Source organism: Neltuma alba, unplaced genomic scaffold, assembly GCF_004799145.2.
Source record: "Neltuma alba isolate B1F8T4 unplaced genomic scaffold, ASM479914v2 tig00011687_pilon, whole genome shotgun sequence".
NCBI lineage: Eukaryota > Viridiplantae > Streptophyta > Magnoliopsida > Fabales > Fabaceae > Neltuma > Neltuma alba.
Window position 1 is genome coordinate 390,369 of NW_021636326.1, and position 17,576 is coordinate 407,944.

General features: G+C 35.6%; 2 protein-coding genes across 2 annotated transcripts; one reads left to right on the forward strand and one right to left on the reverse strand.

Moving 5' to 3' along the window:
* The first annotated feature begins 5,174 nt into the window (after positions 1-5,174).
* Positions 5,175-6,960, forward strand: LOC114716738 (uncharacterized). The gene is made up of 7 exons (XM_028901783.1): positions 5,175-5,334; positions 5,434-5,537; positions 5,766-6,059; positions 6,159-6,236; positions 6,374-6,473; positions 6,561-6,658; positions 6,797-6,960. The coding sequence occupies exons 1-7, from the start codon at positions 5,175-5,177 to the stop codon at positions 6,863-6,865; spliced, it is 903 nt and encodes a 300-aa protein (XP_028757616.1). The 3' UTR covers positions 6,866-6,960.
* Positions 6,961-7,951: 991 nt separating this feature from the next.
* On the reverse strand, positions 7,952-17,360 carry LOC114716791 (exocyst complex component SEC3A-like). Its single transcript, XM_028901851.1, is given in 25 exon segments — positions 7,952-8,210; positions 8,482-8,571; positions 8,657-8,722; positions 8,965-9,033; positions 9,124-9,232; positions 9,317-9,414; positions 10,067-10,148; positions 10,423-10,502; positions 10,599-10,769; positions 10,883-10,947; positions 11,033-11,192; positions 11,281-11,451; positions 11,616-11,690; positions 11,804-11,884; positions 11,973-12,101; positions 12,694-12,825; positions 12,916-13,017; positions 14,284-14,388; positions 14,749-14,866; positions 15,148-15,296; positions 15,556-15,658; positions 15,764-15,831; positions 16,042-16,122; positions 16,565-16,635; positions 17,180-17,360. Coding segments are annotated over 25 exon segments (2,667 nt in total). The 3' UTR covers positions 7,952-8,099.
* Positions 17,361-17,576: the final 216 nt, after the last annotated feature.

Here is a 17,576-nt window from a genome sequence, read left to right on the forward strand (position 1 = left end):
ATAACAAATACGTAATGATATAATAATCGCTTGAAAGGGAAACGATTAACAAAGGAATAGTACTCTCCCTCTCATTCTTATTATATGGCATTTTTAATTAATTCTCACGTATTAAAAAATAACAGTTAAATCATTAAATTTTTTCTGAATTAATACATTTTGTCAACTTTAATTTGCCCCTATTGAAATGGCATAATTCAGTTTTTTCAGCTTTGGGTCTCAATTAATATGAAGGGTGAAAATGACAAAAAAGTAATTAATGAAATTGTTGATGGTGATTTATACCCTGGGACCTAAACTCGTCTGAAGAAGATATCTAATAATAAGAATAATAGAAAGCACATAATAAGAATATTATTGAGATGTGCATCCGGAATTATTGAACATCAACGGGACAGAATAAACAACGGTGTAGCTAAAAGACATCTAACCGTGTGAATATTCGTACTAAATAGTACCGTTGGCAAAACACGAACATAATGAACAATACTCCTCCCATTATAGAGTTGATGACAGTTCTACATGCAACACTTATTTTATAAGTTTATCAATTTTTTAAAATTAACTTTATTGATATTCTCTCAACAATAATCATGTGGGAGAGGGAGGAAAAAACTTAAAAAATATGCTTATGGTACTTTAAGAAAAATATTTCATATTAATTAATTTAATTAACATATTTAATTTAGTCAAATTAGTTACTTTTTTCTTTTTGGCAAGAAAACACAAACTATTTAATTGGATTGTATTGCTGTAATACATTCGGGGGGAAATTTTAAATCCTTTCATGTGTTTTGAAATACAATGGTGGTAATAAAAATAAATGGAAAATAATAAATGCATCATAAATAATAGGAGTATTATGAAATGTTGAAAATAATAAATTGTTGACAATGCAATTAATCTGTTTGTAAAAGCATTCTCGACTTTTTAAATGGTAGTAGGATAATGAATATTGCAGAGTAGATATTAAGTAATAAATACCCGACAAATGTGTATTCTGAAAAGAAAATGAGGTAGAAGGATACAAGAATATAATTAGAAAAATAAATATAAAAATTATCTAGAGATAAAACTGGTATTTGATTTAGAGCCTGTTTGGCTCAGCGTTTCAGGGCCAATAACTTACCTTTTTGTCAATTGTAAGTACGTTTGAAGAATTTACGGTGTTTGGATTGGTGGTAAAGTAATATGACTTTTATATAAAAAGTTACAATAAGTTATAAGTAAAAATTAACTGCTTATACCTTATGACTTATAACTTATAGCTTTTGAAACATGAAGAGAAAAAAGTTAAGAAATTTACTACCTCATTTGATTCTTATTATAAATTTCAAATAACTAATTGTAGATAATAAAAAATTAGTTAAAATTAGTTGAAAGTAATAAATAAGTTAGAAATATACTTTTATTTTCAAACATGCCATTATAATAAATGATAAAAAATAAAAATATATATGATATCAATGGGAGCTTATAAATAATTTAAAATTATTATATTATGTAAATTGATATTTTTTATTTTTTCATTATTTAATAAAAATCATATTCATTTTGGTAATTTTGCAAACTAAAATTACTTATTCAATCGCAATTCAAACAACTTATTTTCACAAACTAACTTATTTATCAAAGTCAATCCAAACATAAATCACATTACGTGATCTAATTTTTATCCAACCTTTTTTTAAAAAAAAAAATCAGATTGTAAATAAGTTATTTTTTTTTTTTTAGTATCAATTCAGACGGACTTTAACTGCCGCATCCATCCAATGCTCAGAATCGGAGCAGTGGCAAAAAATCAAGTCGCAGCTTCCATGGGAAGGAAAGGAGATGGAGCCGACCATTTAATTGCCATAAAAGGAAAAGCTCGTGAATAATGCTTCCAGCGTGACGCTGCTGCTCTTCTACTAGTGTTGGGTCAAAGCTCGTCCTGTTGTTAAAACGGCTGATTCAATTCAAGGGCCTTCGCTGCTGACTTTGACCAAAATGCTCCGTTTTATATGCGCCCAATTCAAACCCACCCGCCCGTCATCACCAAACGTGGCTCTCGTGCTGCTCCTGTTAACAACTCGTGCGTCTAATGCCATGAAGCTTCTTCGTTGCGGGTCTAACTTGCCTCGCCTATCATCATGTTTCATTCTTCAACTGTTGTTTAGCGGTACACTATTTTTGAATTCTAAGTATCTCTGATTGATCTAATTGTTGAGTTGGTTTTGATCTTAGGGGTGTTGGCAAAACAAAACCAAGGTTTCAGAATCACTTTTCCGCAAAACGAGATAACCTCCTCCACATATTTACTTCATAATCCGTAAAAGCACTTCTGAAACCATGGTTTGGTTTCTATCTAAACACCCCCTAAAGGGGTGTTGGGTATCATCCTAAACCATGGTTTGAAAAAAATTTACCCAAACACCCATAAAAATGAATAACCATGGTTTTGATCCAAAAACCATGGTTTTGTGAGAAGCATTTTGCATATGCTTCTGGAAAAAAAATGGGAGAGTGTCAACTGGTTTCAGGGAGAAGGATTTTGACCAGACATATATACCCTTCAGTCCTTCACTGTTCAGAGATACTCCTCCGGTCCTTAATATATGACCCAATTGGTGAGTTGGTTTTGGTCCTAAATATAAGACCCATTTCTCATATTTATCAATTTTCTTTAAATTACCCTATAGATACTCCTTCAACTATAACAAGTAGAGAGAGGAATATGAGGTATTAAGAAAGATGATTATGGTATTTTAGGAAAAATGTGTCACATTTTTTATAATTAACTAACTTACCAACTTCCTTAATCTAATCAAATTAGTTAATTGGTCTTATATTAAGGACCGAGGAGTAGTATTGTCTTCGGTCTTCATCGAGGTAGTATATTGTTTTTTTTGGACCAAAAAAGAGGTAGTATGTTGTTATTTATTGTTTTTTCAGCTTTTTTTTTACCAGAAAATATTTAAAGCAAATTAATATTTTCTGTTAGAAAAAAATAATAATTTTATAAACATATTAATCTTATAATTTATAATATATATACACATATTAATTATTTATTAATATATATCTTATATATATTAATTGTGTTAGTAAAAATTATTTTTAACATTTTATTCCTTCAAATTAAAATATATTATAAAATCTATTCCTCATATAATTATCATATTAATTATGCCCTTTTTAATAATTTACACATGTAAAAAGTGTTTATGGTAATAACTATCCAAACACTCTCACTTCTCAGAATCATTTTTTACAAAATCTATTTTTCTCAAAATCTATTCTCCAGAAGCTATCTCCCAAACTATGGTTTGATTTTATCCAAACACCCCCTAAATATAAAATTCATTTCTTATATTTATCAATTTTCTCTAAATTACCTCTACGAATATTCCATCAACCATAATCAAGTAGAAAAGAAAGAAGAGGTATTAAGAAAGATGATTGTGGTATTTTAGAAAAAAAACGTGTCACATTTCGTATAATTAACTAACCTGCCTAACTTTCTTAATCTAATCAAATTAGTTAAATAAGTCTTATATTAATGATTGGAAGAGTATTTCAATTTAATGCTTTCCATTTAATAGAAACATTATTAAAAATTGAAATGAAATAGCATATGTTTAGAAGCAAAAGAAAGGTTCAAATTCAAATTAAAAGTAAATAAGAGTGAAGAGGAAGTATGTTGCAGGAATGGCAGTGAACTCATAGTTTGCTGGAATAGCAGTGAACATGGCTAACGTTTACTGTGAGTAATTTATGAACAGAGGGAAAAGTAGATAAGTGGGTCCGCCAAAGTGAACCCAGGATTTTGTTCCAAGGGTCGCTGATGAATATAGATATAAGACTGTGATCCTGGAGGTGGTGCGACTCCGTTGCTCCGAAAGAAGAAGAAAATGGAACTGGATTCTCACGGCTCCCCCGCTTTCACTAACCATTGCGTAAAGCGGTCACCGTTCATCCTTCGTGCCCCATCAAATCAATTCATGCTGTCAAGGCCCTTATGTTCTAGTGGCGTCTCCTACAAGTGGGAAGTCGTGGCTTCCATCCCGTTTGTGGCAAAAGCTCATTAATACCTATTCCTTTATACAAAAGGAAAAAAAAAAACCATCAATCACTGGGTGCCGGGCATCTATTGGGCGAGCTGATTTGCACCTTGTCTTCCTCTCCTCTTGGGCCCAGCGAATTCATTTTCAAAAAGCATGCGGGAATATTCTCTGCCTCATGGCGTCTGGTAATGGGCCAATTCATGGGCTTTAAGCCCTATTTTTTGCTCCTAGTCGCTAGCGCCAAAAACATCACGACCCCCCCATCATCATTAATCGAAATTAAGTAATATATAACTAAACAAAATGTTAATATATGAGATATAGAAAAAAGAGTATGAGTCATTTTTATTTTTAAAATAATTATTTTAATGGATATAAACAATCTATTAGCTGTCACTTTTTTTAAAAATATTTTTTAGTAACATAACTAATTAAAGATTGAATCTGGACGGTGCTTTGCGCTCACATTAAAACCGGTTCCGTTAATATCTATCCATTATGAATTGTGAACCACGTTTTTTTTTTCCTGAGTAATCAGACTAGTTACATCTGATTCATGGGGGAACAAATTCCTCTTCCTATAAAAACTGCAAGGGAAAAATTATGTGCGATGCAACTTTGCCTGGCCACAACGGGCACATACAAGTTTAATTCTTTACGATAATAAATTAAAAATATCATAAACAATACACTGTAAATAAGAATGACTCTTCTCTCTGGGATAAACGCAAATAAAAATGACTTTTAGAATGGAAAAATCGGACTTGGCTAGTTTTTATAAAAAGCTGGATTCACTCCCACTGAAGGCAACTAAACTCGACACAAGCACAAACTATTAGGAGCCGAATATAGAAATTTCAGAATAAATTTTACTTAATATTCATATATAGGTACTCCTCCGGTCCTTAATATAAGACCCATTTGACTAATTGATTAGATTAAGGAAGTTATAGGAGTGATTTAGAGAAAATTGATAAATATGAAAAAATGGGTCTTTTTTAGGACCAAAACCAACTCAACAATTGGGTCTATATTATTAAGAACCGGAGGAGTAATATATAATAAATATGTTTATTGGATTTGGACGTTCGCACAAAACGTATTGAGCATTCAACACTGGGAACCAAAATGCGAATTGGAAAGCTCAGAAGCAAAAAATTAAGTGAGGCAAGAAAGAAAAGGAAGAAACAAGAGGAGAAGAATGAGGCAGGTCAGAGGCCAGAATTGAACTTGGAAACGAAGAAGCCGAGGAGGTTCATGGCTGGACGGAAACAAAAGGAACGGTTGAGTTTCTTTTTTTTTTTTTTTGGTTGGGGGGAGAGGGCGAGTGAGGACAAGTACATAAAAACCACAAGTTTTTTTTTTTTTGGGGTGGGACCTGAGGCAGGAGAGAAGATTTGTCTCAACTCTCATGTAAGTGCAGCGAACGATCCATATTCAAGAGGGTGTCAGAGTCGTGGAAGTTCAGGCATGGACAGCGAGGCCGCCAACGTCTGAAAAAACAAAACGCAAATATGTGAAACTGTATGATTCATCGATTGGGTCCGTGTTTAAAAGTAAAAGTCAGTAAACACGGTCGAGACTTGGCGACTATTGGCGTTCATAAAGGGGCACAGCACAGCAAGAGTCCACAAGGGCCAAGGCTCAGAATCTTGCTTCCGGCCATAACACGCACAGCACTCTCCTCCTTCCTTTGCTCCTTCCAATGGCACTCTCTAGAGTGCTTGGCACGCCGGCTCCGCCCATCCACCTTGCTTCTTTTCTTCTTCTTCTAATGCTTCATTCACCACAAGTCGCATATCCCCAAGCCACAAGGCCACCACTCTCAAGGCATCCCTGCCTGCGGCTTCCCGGCATTCAATCACGTCCCAGCCTCAACCTCTACTTCCGCCATCCGCATTCTCGGCTTTCACTACCACTTTGCTACCAAAATTTGGGCATCTTCTCAGCTCTCTTCTGTCTCCTCTCAAAACTCCCCCTTCCAATGTACGGCCCCAGATGCTCATCCAAAAGGTATGTCTCCCTATAATAAGCCATAGATATACGCACTTTAATCTCTACTAATCATCACCCACAGTTTCCGATCCTGATCTGTAGCGCCAACACCTGCAGGCCATCATTGATTGCCGATTTTTAACATTATTTGCCGTGTTAGGATCTCTACTTGCTTCCGCGTTATGCTTCATTGAGGTGATTGATTACGCCGTGTTTCTTTTCTAAGTTTTTTTACCGGCCTGTCTTGTCATTTTCACTTCCATCCACCAAATATATAATATATGCGCGCATGCATGCAATGTTTCACCTGTTCCTATACCACCCAAATGCAGGGTTTTTCACTCGTTATACAGACGTACGCACAGTATTTTCACATCTGGTCGAACAGGTTGGATCAAGGCCATGTTGCCAAACTACTCATCGAAGCCATAGGTAGATCTGTGTTCCCTCTTCTTCTTCCACTCGCACACCCTTAAAACAGAACCTGACATCCCTTTTGTTTTCTATAATTTGGGGCAGATATGTTCCTGGTAGGAACGGGCATGCTCATTTTTGGGGTGGGTTTGTACGTCATGTTTGTTGGATCCAAGACTGAAGAACAGCCGTGGGACTTTCAGGTCAGTGCAGCAATTAACATGCATTTTTCTTTTTATCAATTCAATCTTCGAATCCATTTGCCATTTCGGCTGTAAGAAGCTATATTGCGTAAGTTTTTAAAACTGACCTGAACGACTGATAGCGGTTTCTCGTTTCAGTCAGCGCCAAGATGGGTGGGAATAGAATCTATTGGACAGGCAAAGTCAAGAATAGGGCATGCGTGTTGATGCTGATTCTTCAGGTGGGAGTATTGGAGAAGTTGAAGGACGTCCCTTTGGTGACGGGGTTCGATCTTGCCTGCTTCGCCGCAGCAATATTGACATCTTCAGCTTGCATTTTTCTGCTCTCCAGACTCCATCGATAATCACGTCTGTGTCTTGTTTGAAGGGAAGGGAGGGTGTGGCCTTGTTATAGTTCATACTTTTTATTCATCTTATATAAATTAATCTGCACTTTGATTTAATCTGTATTATTTGTTAAAATTCATTCTCATACCAACATATTAATATCTGTACAAGAGCAAAATAGTAAAATTTTTATTTGTTTTTTATGTTTTTTTTTAATTAATTTTTCTTCTGAAATAAGTGAGGAGTTTATTTTTATTCTTTCTCATAAGCATTAATAAAATATTACAAAATAAATATGAGAACAAAATAATTAAAATTTTTTGGCTTCCATTCCCTTCAGAATTTTCAACCAAATGAGGGGAGGAAAAGCAACAAAACTGGTCTCTGGAGTCAAGTAATTTTTAACTTCGGATTGGGGTGTCAAATACTACCTTCGATCCTAATTATAAGAGCTAACTGACTAATTTGAGGAGATTAATGAAAGAAGTTAAGTTAGTTATTTGTAATAAATAGGTATTATCTTTTTTAAAATATCCTTGCTAATCAAGTGTATTAGCTAGAACTACTATTGTTAAAAAGACTACATTGGGAAAAATGCATAAATATAAGAGACAAAATGGATTGGGGTCTTATATTTAGAACTAAAATAAAAGTCAAATAAGATCTTATATTAAGGACCGGAGGTAGTATTAAAGGGAGTTCTACTAAAAAAATAGTTCGATCAGATGGGACTAGCTTTTTTTTTTTTTTAACATAAAAATTTAGGTGAGTTAATTTAAGAATTTTTAATTATAAAAACGTGACTATTGCATTACCATGGCACGCCCAAAAAAAAAAAAAATCTCAGAAACAGAATGAGCTGTCGTTAATCGTCGGAAACAGAATAAACGGTCGTTATTTTTTGCGGGTGTAATTCTCTGTGATCCATCCTGTACGAGTGTACGTTTAGCTTAATCGAAGCCAAAATTAGGGAAACGTTTTCATAAAATTAAAACTTCACAATAAATGCACTTAGTAGAATAGAATATGAATCAAATTACATAGGGCGATTCAAAAAGAATGACCATATATATCAAGCAAAACAAAGGAACATAATGCATCAAAGCGAAACTTTTTAAATGCTAATTAAGATGTCTCTGATCTCTGCCACAGATGGTATATTCTCCGAAGGGTATGTCTTGGAGACGAGCTGGACAAAACTTTCATACTTATCGAGAAACTCCTTCTGTCATATTATTGATTTTGGGAAAAATCCACAATCAGATAGCATCGTTATTATTCACTGCTTTTGCCAAGCAGCAGCACAGATTGTTTTTCTTTACAGTTATCTTTAGTGCTTGTGCACTGTGCTTTTATCAGAGTTACTCCTTCAACTATAGTATATCAACTTGCCACGTAGTTCTTCCCCCCTCCCCCCCCCAAAAAAAATCGCTTTCTTTGATTTTGTTAAATAGGAGGCATCTGATTGGCCAAGTGAGCTCAAACAGCATACATACCTTGCATTTTTCCCACAAGGAAGGTAACAGTTCCTCTGAAGTCAAGTTCTTCTGTAATTTCTTGTACATCGCACCAAAAGACCTATCAACCTAAGACACATGATAGCCAAGATAAGTTTAACACTTACTAGAAGAAATATTCTGAATAAATATGCATGCATCAGCATCACCCTACCCCAGATAAACTGGCTTTTAGCATCTTCCTCATATCCGCTTTTGACAACCCGAGCTGGTAAGGAATCTGAAATTGATGCAGAACCAACAAACATTTGTCGAATGTTCGAAATTTTAAGTGTGAAATGAACGATTATATCTGTTCATCTCACGAACGCAGGAAAAACAAAGTTCCAAGACATTCTCAAGTAGAGGCAATTTGTCGAGCTCGTGCAACAGCATGTACGCTTTTCTTAAAAGATTAGAAGTGTCCGAAAGCCGTGACTCAAGTGATTCTCTTGATATCGAATTAAGTTATAACACACTTACCTCTTCAGGTGGGATAGTGAACATCAAGTCCTCAATCCTTTTAGCAAACTGGAAAAGACGTTCAAATTGCTTCCCAAGGAAAAGGAAAGATAATCAGTCAAGTTCAACACATTATGCTTGTTCAAAGGATACGGATATAAGAGCCAGGGTATATATTACATAGTAAATAACCATGCTGATATGGCGTGTGCAGGCTTGTTCATAGGATTCACTGGCCTGATGGTAAAACTTTGCCAAAGTGGGAACGACATTAGCCAGGTCATACAAGCTGAGCCAAATTAACAAAATAGCGAGTTAAAGAGCGAAAGTGTCTTTCTCTAGAATATCAGCTTAACACCGCACAGGAACCTGCCTATTTTGAAATGCTGCATAGTTCTCCAGAAGAAAAATATCTTCGTACTTTGGATCTGTTTGTGCAATTTTTTCTAAAGTCACAAACATTATGGTGACCTGTCAAGCAACCATCCAACCAGCAAACAACAATATAGCAAAAGCAGTTACAATTTGTTGAAAATTAATAAGGTAAATAAAAAGTCTAAAGGTTGTTGAAAAGATCAGAAAGTATAATTACCATCTTTAGTTACTTGAGCACATTAAATTACAATTCATGCACTAATGCATATCTAAAAAGAAGAACTTTCGCTGTGAACTTCTTTGTAACATACGAAACCATTATTGAATGCAACTCTAAAAATTGAAAAATCCTACTCTTTATCTGAAAGCCAATTGTTTGGAAGAAAGAACTACGTAGAATGTTTCAAAATACTATCTCTGGTTTTTAACATAAAAGTTAGTTTGACATTCAATTTGGTTTTAAATAAAAGACCCTTATTACTTTATCTTTCATATTTATCTATTTTTTCTAAGGTAGTAGTTTTGTAGTAGTTGTATATGTTAAATGTTCTAGCTAATACATATGATTAAAGGGCATTTTAGAGAAGACAACGCTTATTTATTACAAGTAAATAACTTAATTAATTTTTTTAATTTACTCAAATCGGTCAATTAGCTTTTATATTAAGGACTGGAGTAGTAAATTATAAGTAATTCTGAAAAATTGATATATTAGAAAACATGCAAGTTTATGATGAAAAGTACTCACAAATTTCATATATGCTTGGTCAACCAAATCCCTTGACTGTCCTTGGATGTATTGCTCCATCCGCGTTGCGAGGGTTGCAAATCTGTGAAGAAGTGGGTAAGAAAATAATTGAAGCGTCCGGAAAAAAAAGGCTTGAGATAAGAATAATATGATGAATAAACCGAGAACTATGCTTCACAGAAGGGTGGGTGTTCAGAAGAAACTGATGATGGTGTTTATTGAAGAGCTTACAAGATGGTGCTAATTAAAGCGCTGAAGAGGGAACCTATACCTGTACTATCTTTATCAAAATAACCAGACATTTCTTTAAAAGGAAGGATAAAGGGGAAGAAGTCCAGAGTGAGGATCCATTTAACCTGGGAATGTAAGCCAAGACTCCCATTTGGCGCACATTGCGCTCATGTCTTTCAATCTGATGGCAAGCTTCATCTACAAACTACAATATGATTTTGAATTAAAACAAATGGTTTAGCAACCTTGTCTTCAGAATGTATTTGGCAGAAGGAAATTCTTGGAAGTGTTAATCACATACGCGGATGAACTGCATGGATATCCGGGACTCTAGGTCACCCAGCACAAGGCTAACGAATCCTGCTGCATCAAGCCGCCTTGACACTAGGGTTACTTCATTCGGGAAGCTAGCGTTCATAGTCTCATCCTTTAACTTAGGTTGTCAGCACACCACAGGGTATCATTCCCAGTGCTAGTGTGGGAATTGCTTGAGACATCCTCACAGAGCTTTATCATTTCTTCTCAAAAATATCAGTAGCTCGAAAACACATATTGAAAGCAATACAGAGAAATTTCTACACATACCTGGATTCCATCTAGCAAATCCTGAAGGAACTCATTTAGAGATGCCAGCTCCGCAGGATTAACACCTATAAAATTAAGCCAATTGTGAAATTCTGGATAACTTGATAGTGCCAGAAGAAGGTTGTTATTGGAAAGCAGAATAACAAGCACCGGATTTGCTATCGTTCTCGTCAATGTTCATAATCCCCAAATCATCATCGTTTGCTTCAGCATCATCGTCATCATATTCATTTTCATCACCATCAATAGTGCCTCCTGGAGGAGCCACTGTGGGAACTTCGAAACACATGAAGTGAGCAAAAAAAGAGCTCTGCAATTTAAGCCATGAAGAGTTTCATTTTTTTTAATTTAATAAATTTAAGTAACGTCAAACGTTAATAAACATGAAAGAATTTCACCTCATCCACCAGAAGTGGGACAAAAACAGTGAGCGTCTTTGCATAGGCCTCAGAAACTGAAGAAGTATCAGCAGTGTTTGCATTCTGACCAGCTGCGGAACCTTCAAGCCAAACAGTTGGATTTTTAGGTGCTTTAGTACTAGTGCGAAGTTCATTTGCAAACTCACGGGCCTGCAGAAGGAGGCAAGAAACTTAAGACACTTTCTCAAGGCAACAACATAAAAGTGACCTCAGTTCTTATTGAGATAGAGTAATTCATAGAAATTACTCCAACGCCAGAAGATTAAGGAACAAATAACACTAATGTGGGGTATCAATAGCTTGTAATCTCATACCTCCCTTCTGAGAAGCACGTTGAGAGAACTGCAATAAGCTTTCCGCAATGTGCCCAAGCAATTTTTATCAAGATTCTGCAAGTGAAAATAAGAATAGTTTGGGGATAAACCAGAAAACGAAGCATCAGTTATAAGTGCGGAAAAAAAAAAATTTCAGAAATAAATTGTCAAGTTTTCCATAATTTAACCTTTAAATGTTGCAAAAGGCGTGCATACGTCCTGCATTTGTACCGTAATTCAGCATGGTCAGGCCTCTTCAACTGTCCTTTCTGTTTAGAGCAAGCACACAAAATGATGCTTTGAATTCCTAGGCTTTTTGAGGTTTATAATTCTTTTAAGAACCTGAACAGAAAATACCTGGGAAAAGTAACTTTTATCATTAATCATGAAATCCACCAAACTGGCAAAATAATTTGTTAAGAATTCAGAAGCTCTCCTGGCAAAAGTAGCTTTTAATTTTTCAAGTTCTGCATGCCTGTCTTTAACCTGTATGGATTGCCGGAACCGAAGTTTAAACAAGTAACTTTCTGTAAACCAGGAGGGGGGGGGGGGGAGAGAGAATCCTTTGTGGCTCAAAACATATAAGCAGTATTGAGTATTGGCAACAAACACAAGTACTCTGTTTGCATTGTGAGCTCAAATTCACAATATAACTCTCATACAGAGCCTTTCCTACCAATCAAAACAGTCAAAAGTAATGGGTATAATTAATAACTGTCACATTAAATAATCAAATTATAACGATGTTTTTCTAACAAACAACAACAAACTTTCCATGTTCGGCGCAAAAAACAAGGTTTTACATGTCGAAGTCCTGCCCACTTCCCTTTAACCTGTAGGACAAACAGGAACCATTGCTAAAGCAAATAACTTTCGGTTCCTATATGCAGCATTGCGCACAAAGACAACTGTATTCGCTTTACGAACTCAAATTCACAGTAAAAATCTCAGATATTACCTATCCAACCGACTAAATTTCTTTTAATGCTTTTCTAGCTAGAAAAAATAAGTTGCCATGTGACATGAATAGGCTACCAGATGGCTTTCAAAAGTCAAAAAAGCAAGTCAGAAAACATACAGCTCTCATATTTGCAAAAGCAGGATCTATAACTTGGACATTATGCAGGGCACCGGCCAACCATTCACATGCTTCGACACTCCGAAGCACACGTGCCTCATCAAATGAACCTCCTGTCAGACAAGCTGCAAGCTGAACCCAATGAAATATTGAAATAAATACTAAGCTTAAGTATATTTGTCAAATTCTAACTAGCATTTAATTCACCCAATGCAGGTATACCTCAGAAGGGACATGCAACCGCTCAAGAAGCTTATCAACTTCCTCAATAAGAGCTTTGTTGTTTACTGACTGCATTTCCAACTTGTTATTGCGTGTTTCTATCTGTACAATAGAAAATTAGGAAATTTTATGAGAATTATATTGCCTATAGCACTTGGAGAAGTAACATATAGAAGTCTCAATTTAACTGGAAAGGAACTCCTGTAGCACAAGATTGGCCACCTATTAGGTTTGCAGTCATTATCTGATTTTTCAAAGGTAAAAACACCTATGCCTACACCAACACATTTTTCTTCAGCTTTTAATTATCATTTATAACCACATTTCTCTTGGGTGTAAATGAAAAAACTGAATCTTTTAATGGTAGTGGTAATGTGTGGCCTATTAATATACTAAAAATATATCACACCAGGATCATTTATGTCATTGCCCTTTTCAGTTAATACCATAACGGGAAGAAAAGTATATAAGGGTTGAACCAAGGCAAGAGCAATGATAACAATCTACTGGCCGAAAAAGAAACATAGTAATATGACTTATGGATGACAAGTTGCATATTTGCTTAACATCTGCCATACTTTGAAAAAATAAAATGATTGATAATTACCTACTGTTTATCAACAAGTTATTATAACAATTCTGTGTCCTTAAAAATAAGAAATTTAGAAAAGATAAAAGCTTCTAGATACACTATCTCCGTTTTATTTTTAAGCAAGCTAAAGGAATTGGAAAGTAGAAAGGTTTCTCCTAACACTTCTGCATTATAGGAGAGTAAAATGACAACAAAGAGTGAAGATCATTTGGTCCATCATTGTCTTTCAATCGTTTCTGTTTATTTATTATTTCCTCTCTCGTTGTTTAATATTTTTAAAATTGTCCTTTGCATTGGCATTTATTTTCAAAACTCTATTCTCTTCCAACATATATATTGGATAAATTGCTTTATATTATCATTTCTATAAAATCGCCAACAAATCTGAATATTTTTCAACAAGAAACTAGTTAAGAATTTCATATAACGTTGACCAATGTGTCAAATCAAATAAAGTTCTATTAATGAAATATTACTGTTCTGTTTCATGTTGCACGTGCATAGCATAAATCATGCACTTTGGCACATCATTAATTTTACTAGTTATAGTACAATTTATTTTCTTTTTCTCTAGTACATAGAATATAATCGTATTTTATAAAAAATTATTTAAAGTTTCTACTCCTGTACTAAAAAAATCTACCTCCACCCTTGTTTTAGAGTGTGCACAAGGACTAGCGTTATTCTCCATGATTGGAGGAGGCATTTCTATAACACCACTAATCAAACCGTGCTAAGAAAATCATTCTCCAAACATGAAATGTAAAAGTCCCTACTGATTCAATATCCTCCCTCATGTGCCTTAGCTTCACATTGAAAATGCACAACCATTCATCCATGTCTTCGGCACAATGTGCTGCCGCTTCAAGCCCCTGCAACACCTGGAAGGGAAAAAGTATTTCAACCTCCTAATATGAAACAAACTAGAATTGAGGAAAAAAATTTGGAGAAGGAAGCAGGTTATAATGGGGGAAGAAAGTGACAATGATGAGATAAAATCAAAGCTTAGAATCTCAATGCGAGTTAGAAGTTTCACAGCTTCAAGCAACAGGTTAAAGTATATAAAGAGGTTGATCTTATGCAATACTCCGAATATATGTCGTTCAAATAATTATTACGTGAAATAAACAGTGCAAATGCTTACTTCTATCCTTCTAAACAGTAACAGGTAGAAATGGGGATGAATACATGAGTCAGGGGGCTGGACAGATGGATGTCCTTAAACTTAAGAACAGTTGTACCTCGTCTATCAGAGGTTCACTTTCCAAGATGGCATGTACATTTGCTGCTTCCAGAGCCTGGAGCTCCCTCTTCAGCCTTTCAGAAAACGCCTCTGCTTCACCAATACCCATGACATAACTGCTCATTCAGATATTGACATGGCACGACAAACAAAATCAGTGGGAAGTTTAATATGCGGTTTCCATGGTACAATATCTACAAGGGAGGAGAGAAATATGTATGTCATGCAACACTCAAATGAACCCTCCACAATCCCCCCCCCCCCAAAAGAAAAAAAGTCCTAACAATTGTGTAAAATAGAAATCATCACTGAAACTGCATTCAAACTCACAATCATCTTATTAATTTGATCTCTGATTTTAAGAATGCCATTAAAGATTAAGAGGATTAGCACCTACGTTCCGAGAAGAGCCTCCATGTCCTCTTCTTCTGCCTGGGAAACAAGTTCATTCTCTACATTGACTTTCAGTTCTGTTTCAGTCACAGCAGATTCAACAGGACCACCATCTTCTGGGCTTGCATGAGTAGCAACTGCTGGTGTGTTCTCCTGTTTCACATTTGTTTTTAAGAAAAGGTAAACAGAAAAAAAAAAATTAATGGTCTACAATGGTCATTGTTGTTGTAAGATAACTTCAATATACTAGCAGATACATCAATTAAAATTTAAAATTTCCCTAAAATTTGGGCTCAGTGACTGCAAATGAGACAAGCCACTGTTAGTGCACCAAGCAAGACAAGTAAACAGGAGTGTATCAGTAAAGAATGATTTTCACTTGTATGTAACCATATAAAACCATCATTCTCACCTTAGCCCAGAGAGCCATCTCCACGACATCTATACCAATAACTTTGGGAAGGCGACCGAGTACATCTTTGCATATATTTAAGATTTGCATTAGGATGCGATTCCTACAAGAAAAGTAATGGATATGATAAGAATTTTTTTGTCCAAACACAAAATCTTACTACAAAATTTTTTATTTTTGAGATTATACTTTTCTCTCAATGATAAACCTGTCATCAACATTGCGCATTGTCCATTGAGGAGGAGCCACAGTATGGTTTCTAATGTTATCGAATCCCTATAAGATGCAAATTCATCATCCAAATAAACACATGACATAGAAAGAATTTAAAAAAAAAAGAAAAAAAAAACTTCAGAACAGGATAAGATTGCTTCTCATTTCACTTCAGTGCTGCAATTGAGAACACTGTCCATAGAACACAGATAGAAGATCTCCTTTGCTGTACAATTGCTGTGCAAATCATAGAATGAAAGAATAGGCCATTACCAGGGTAAACGTACATCCACTGGGGTCAGCTGATATAAGTTCCATTTTTGACAGGTGCTTCAACTTGTATAACTTTGCAGGCTACAACCACAAAAAAAATTTAGATAGAAAGCATGATAGGATCTTCGACCAAGTCTTCTGTACTTCAGTACTGCCAAGCCTAGAGAAATTTAGTTTCATTTTATCTGTTCCTCACATTAAGAAAGGAAAGTGCACACTTTCCAACTTTGTTGATCATTATAAATCGAGAAGGGGAGGGGAGAGGTGTGTGGCATGTCTATACTAATGTTTCAAACCCTCTGGCCTTCAGCGACGTATGTCTAGATTGAACATGCGAATTCCCCATAACAAAAGAAAAGCCAACAAGAAGCAACAAAAAAACAAATGAAAATACAGCTCAATGGGTTTCTCTTCCTGCTCTGTTTTGCATGCCAGGAAACCCCATAAAATACACCCATCAACTGAAACCTACGCAGGGTGAAAAAAAGCCCATGCCAGTGACAAGTGGGTAGAAGAAAGTTACCTCAAGAACTCCTCCATTGGAGTACTTTAAGACTCGAAGAAAAGCTTTTGTCCTCTGACCTTTCACTTTGACTGCATGAAATAGGAAGATGTCACCAACAATACTTCAAAGGAAAAATTTAAGAGCCATTACAGAAATAGCAAGAATTATGAAGAGTAGTTGGCAGAAGAAGGGAAGTTAAATCATCATCTGATCCGGGCGTAATATATACTAAAGCGTATAATATTGTTAGGTGGGTTCAAACTATCCAAGTTTACTGGGGTATTACTCTAGAATGTAGCAGTGCACCCAATTACTATGTATTAAAATGGGAAGAATTATTCATGCATGAATAATAACTGTCAAAACTTAAAATTCCCATTTGAGGTGCTCAACTTGGGCTAACGAGAAAGAAATGGGAAAAAGTAAACAACGTCAGCAATAACAAATATTGCAGGACGCAGAGCAAGTAAACTTTTCTGGACACCCATTCCAGTCTACTTCGTTCATGTTTCATACATTTACGAAAGCCAGTTGGTTGAAGCACCATGTTCAGCTCAAAGGATTGTAAATACAATCCACGAACGTGAATTTAGACAGACAGACCAAGAAAATGCAGAAGTGAAAATTGCGTACTGCAGAGAGCGAGAACCCTGGGCTTGGCCATTGCTTGACGCCCCCCTAGCATGCCGGATTTTCCCCAAATTCCGCGACTCTTGGCAACACGTATCGACATAACTACCTTCTGTTTAGTGCCATCAATCGCAGCCTGGCAAGCTCGACGGAGTTCAGCATCGTCTGCACTCGATTTCGCCATTTTCTCTGATCTCAAAGCCTTAGGATGTGAACTTTGGGGGAGAATTACGCACAAGGTAAGAGATATGTGGGCGTCTTTGGAGTAAGCATGCAACAAAAACGGTCAAGGTTGGATCTTTGTTCGTGTTCTTCAGATGTTCGCTTACCGTTGGCGAGATTGTTTTTCGGAAAAATTATAATAAAAGATTTATATGCAAGTTAATCCTTAAAGAGTTAA